Raw genomic sequence first — 4959 nt, forward strand, 5'->3', positions numbered from 1 at the left:
AATAAGATTATGTCAGAGGCAGTCCCTCTTCCCATTACTATGTAAACCACTTGGACACTAAACTGCCATGGGCTACACCTGTGCAGGGGTTCCAGGTCATCTCCATGAATAGTCCTTGGTTGGAGTATGATTTTCTGGGAAGTTCCCTGTGTTCAAATTATCTTGTTCTGTTGCTCTCCTTGTGGAGTTCCCATCCCCTCCAGCTCTTACTATTTCCCACTTCTTACATAAAATTCCATTCACTCTACCCATCAGTTAGCCATCAGGCTCAGCATCTGCTTTGACAGTCTATACTGCAGAAGCTTTCAGAGGCCTTCTGTGGCAGGTTTATTAGAGAGAAGGAGGAGTTAGGAAAATGGAAAGGAAAGGAAAAAGAAGATGAGAGGAAATGAAATGGAAAGGAAAGGGACCTGTATTGAATAATCTCCAAGATAAAAAGCCAGGAAAGGTAGCTGAATCATTAGTCTTGATCTCAAATACCTGCTAATGAGGAAGGGGAATTTTAGTGCATGTCTTGGAGACTGAGAAAATGAGCACTTAAGAGAGAAGAAAATGAGGGATAAATCTCAAGAGCTCATGAATAAATAGATGGAATTTTCTTTTAAATGACTTTTGGCTCTATCCAGGTGAGCCCTCAATGGATTGGAAAGTGATAAGAATTGACACAGATAATCTAAGTCTACTGTTTAGACTTGTTTCAAGTATTGCTTTTAAATACAACCTCATATTCTAGTCATTAAGTAAGCATTAAATGTTTGCTGTGTTCATCTGGATATCCCTATGGAATGAGCACAATTAACTGAACACAAAACTAGGCATATAACAAATCCATGTAACATTTTATTCTGAAAAAAATTCTTACACCATCTGTATAATTCTTCACAAGAAACCTATGTGTGTCTTCTCTTTAGCAGACTTCTTTATACACATGCTTACAATGATTTGAATTGATGTGACAGAAATAATGCTGTATGAAAAATGATTAAATATGATAATATTCAACTTGTTTTTCAAAAGCTCATCTAAACTTATCATGGTCACTTTATTCGTGTTTTACTCTTCTAAACAATATGTTACCTTTTTACAGCAAACAGAGTTGAAGATGTCATTTCAGGTTCTTGCATTCAGTGTGGGGTGGGAAAATGAAATTCAGCACTGAGAGTTAATATGAAAGGAATGAATCCAGATGTTTTGCATCCCCAAAAGTTAAAATCCATGCTGTTAACATTATCTTGACCTCAACACAATCTTTGTGAATGCACTCTTCACATCCTTATTCCTCAGGCTGTAGACCAGGGGGTTCAACATGGGAATGATCATGGTGTAGAACACAGATGCAATTTTGTCAGTGTCCATGGAGTGACTGGAGCTGGGCTGCAAGTACATGAATATGACTGTCCCATAGCAAATGAAGACAACTGTAAAGTGTGAGGCACAGGTGGAAAGAGCTTTACGATATCCTGAAGCTGAGTGCATCTTTAATATGTTGGTAAAAATGAATGTGTAGGATATTAAGATAAGTATCAGCGCAAAAAAGATATTGAAGCTTGCTACATAAATAAGAACCAGTTCATTAACATGTCTATCAGAGCAAGATATAATCATGACTGCTAAAACATCACAGAAAAATTGATGGACCACATTGGACTCACAGAAGGAGAGACTTAATGCATTCACAGTATAGATAAAAGCATTCAGGAAACCACAGATATAGCAGCCAATGACTAGACACGCACACACACGTGTTGTCATGGTGGTGGCGTAGTGTAAAGGCTTACACACTGCTGCATAGCGATCATAGGCCATTGAAACCAAAAGGTAGCTTTCCACATTGGCAAAGTTTGTAAAAAAGAACATTTGGGAGGCACAAGCATTGTAAGACATAATCTTGTCTCCTGTAAGGAATCCAGCTATGACCTTTGGAGTGACTGTTGAAGAGTAACAGAAGTCCACCAAGGACAGATTACTCAGGAAAATGTACATGGGGGTGTGAAGCCGAGAGTCCAAGAAAATCAACATGAACATTCCCAGGTTCCCCACTAGGGTGATGGTGTAGATGAGGAGGAAGATGATGAAGAGAAGAAGCTGCAGGCCTGGGTCATTGGTGAGTCCCAGCAGGATGAACCATGTCACTTCTGTCCTGTTCTCCATCAATGATATCAGCTAACCAACTGAAGACCTTAAATTTAAAACAAACTAAAAAAAAAAAAAAAAAAAGTAGAATAATAAGATAGTTCAGTGGTTATAAGAAGCCTGGCTTTCTATGCCAAAGGACCCAGCTTCTATATGGCAGCTCACAACTATCTGTAATCCAGTATGATGGATACATCTGACACCCTCTTCTGGCTTCCTCAAGCATGAGACACACAATGTGCATAAACATACATAGAAACAAAACATCTAAATATGAACATATAATTAATTTTTAATTTAGTAATAGGTTAATAAAGTAATTGGAATGTGGGGAATTTTAACTGCCTTTCCACCAAAAATCAAAATGATATATATTCCTTAGCTACGTATAAACAGTTTAGTTACTGTGAAAATGGTTTATTTTAATGTGTCAATGTACCTCTTCACTTATCCCAGACTTTAGAAAACTAACACCATTCTACTTACCTGTCAAAGGCTAGTATAGAAACTGCCTGTTCTCTGTTAATAGCATAATAAATTTGATAAATAATTGCATCCAAGTAAATTGTCAAGCACAACAGATATAAATTTCCTGCATTTTTTTAAACAACATTAGTACCAGTTTCTGTTCTGGATCTTGGTAAGCTTTTAACCCATTGCAAGCTAATAATCTATGATAATTTAACGTGATTTCAATGAATAATTTTCTTCTTTTGTTCAGTCACAGTGAACTGAATGCATACTGTGTGGTAGCTTCATCTTGGCCAGTATATAATTGTTCTCATTAAAGATTAATCTAGAAAAATATTCCTGACCTAACTGTGAAATGATTATTCTAAATACTAGAAGGTTATGAAAAAAAGCAATGATCTCTGAGTTGCATTTTCACTTTTTTTCCACACACATTCTCATGCTTTTGGTATCAAATATCTGGATACATTGCTAAGGATTTATCTAGAAGTATAAGGTATGATTAGGTCACTGAAGGCTTTAACTTGAATCAGTGTGCTTAATATTGCAAATAGTTTGTTGAGCTTACAAGTATGTTGGGAGAATGTTATAACTCAGATACAGTTTGGAAGGAAGACATAACATCAACTAAAACAGAGAGAGCTCAAGTTCTTGGAGGATATATTTACCACATCATTCACTGATTACTGAGAAATCACCTAACTTCTCCTAACACCATATCGCTATTTGAAAAATAAAGACAGTAATGAGGCCTACTTTGGGGTATTGCAAAAATAAAATAGTATATCAAAGTCAATAAAATGCTGGCTTTTAAACATGGCTTAGTGAATACTAATAATCATGTTGTCATTGATATGTAATAATAACCTAAAGGGCTTTAATTCTGGATAAGTTTAAATCTTGAGAACTCTTTCTCCCAATTTTTCTTTCTACATTTGAGCCTCTGGTATTGTCTATGCCTTGTCATGATCCTCACTTTGTTTTCACCTTAAGAATGTGAATGCATAAAATTCAATTCACTCTGCCTGACAGTTGGAATTTTATGGAAGAAGTGGGAAATAGTAAGAGCTGGAGAGGACAGGAACTCCACAAGGAGAGCAACAGAACAAGATAATATGAACACAGGGAACTTCCCAGAGACTCATACTCCAACCAAGGACTATTCATGGAGATAACCTAGAACCCCTTCACAGATGTAGCCCATGGCAGTTCAGTGCCTCTGACATAATCTGATTGGCCTGCTCTTTGATCACCTCCCCCTGAGGGGGGAGCAGCCTTACCAGGCCACAGAAGAGGACAATGCAGCCACTTTTGATGAGAACTGATAGACTAAGATCAGAAAGGAGAGGAGAACTTCCCCTATCAGTGGACTTGGGGAGGGGCATGCATGCAGAAAGGGGAGGGAGGGTGGCATTGGGAGGGGAGGAGGGAGGGGCTTATGGGGGATACAAAATGAATAAAGTATAATTAATAAAAAATATAAATAAATAAATAATTAGATAAATAAATGTAAATGTTTATAGCAGCTTTATTCATAATACCCAGAATCTGGAAACATTCTAGATGTCCATCAACTGAAGAATGGATACAGAAATTGTGGTATCATTACACAATGGAATAATACTCAGCTATAAAAAAAAAAAAAACAAAGAAATCATGACATTTTTAGGCAAGTGGGTGAAACTAGAAAAGGCCATCCTGAGTGAAGTAACCCAGAAACAGAAAGATATTCATGGTATATACCTACATGTAAGCTGATATGATCCATATAATACAGGATAACCATACTAAAACCCACAGGCCTAAAGAAGCTAAATAGCAAGGAGAACCCCATGGAGGATGATTAATTCTCATTCAGAAGTGCAAATAGAATGGACACCAGAAGCAATTGAAGAGAGGAAACATGTTGGCAGCCTACCATAGATGTCCTCTGAAAGACTCCAACCGGCATGGAATCAAAGCAGATGCTGAAACTCACAGCCAAGGCAGAGCACAGGGGGTCTTATGGAAGAGTGGGAATGAGGACCTGGAATAAAAACAGGAGCTCCACAAGAAGACCAACAAAGGTAACAAATCTGGACCCATGGAGTCCTGCAGAGACTGATGTACCCACCAAAGACCAGGCATGGAGAGGACCTAGACCCTCTGCTCAGATGTAGCCCATAGGCAATTCAGTCTCCATGTGGGTTCCCTAGTAATGGGAGCAGTGGCTGCCTCTGATTGGCCTCTGTAGCCCTCTCTTTGAACCCTTCCCCCTGCCCAGGTGGCATTACCAGGCCAGAGAGAAGGAGGATCCAGGCAGTCCTGAGGAGACTTGATAGGCTAGGATCTGGTGGTAGAGGAGTAGGAATTCCC

The 4959-nt window shown here is 38.5% G+C and overlaps 1 protein-coding gene across 1 annotated transcript; it reads right to left on the reverse strand.

Moving 5' to 3' along the window:
- Positions 1–1227: 1227 nt before the first annotated feature.
- LOC129681819 (olfactory receptor 5B3-like) lies at positions 1228–2154 on the reverse strand. The gene has a single exon (XM_055613999.1). The coding sequence runs from the start codon at positions 2149–2151 to the stop codon at positions 1228–1230; it is 924 nt and encodes a 307-aa protein (XP_055469974.1). The 5' UTR covers positions 2152–2154.
- Positions 2155–4959: the final 2805 nt, after the last annotated feature.

This window comes from Psammomys obesus, unplaced genomic scaffold (assembly GCF_907164565.1).
Source record: "Psammomys obesus unplaced genomic scaffold, mPsaObe1.curated_primary_1811, whole genome shotgun sequence".
In the NCBI taxonomy this organism is placed as follows: domain Eukaryota; kingdom Metazoa; phylum Chordata; class Mammalia; order Rodentia; family Muridae; genus Psammomys; species Psammomys obesus.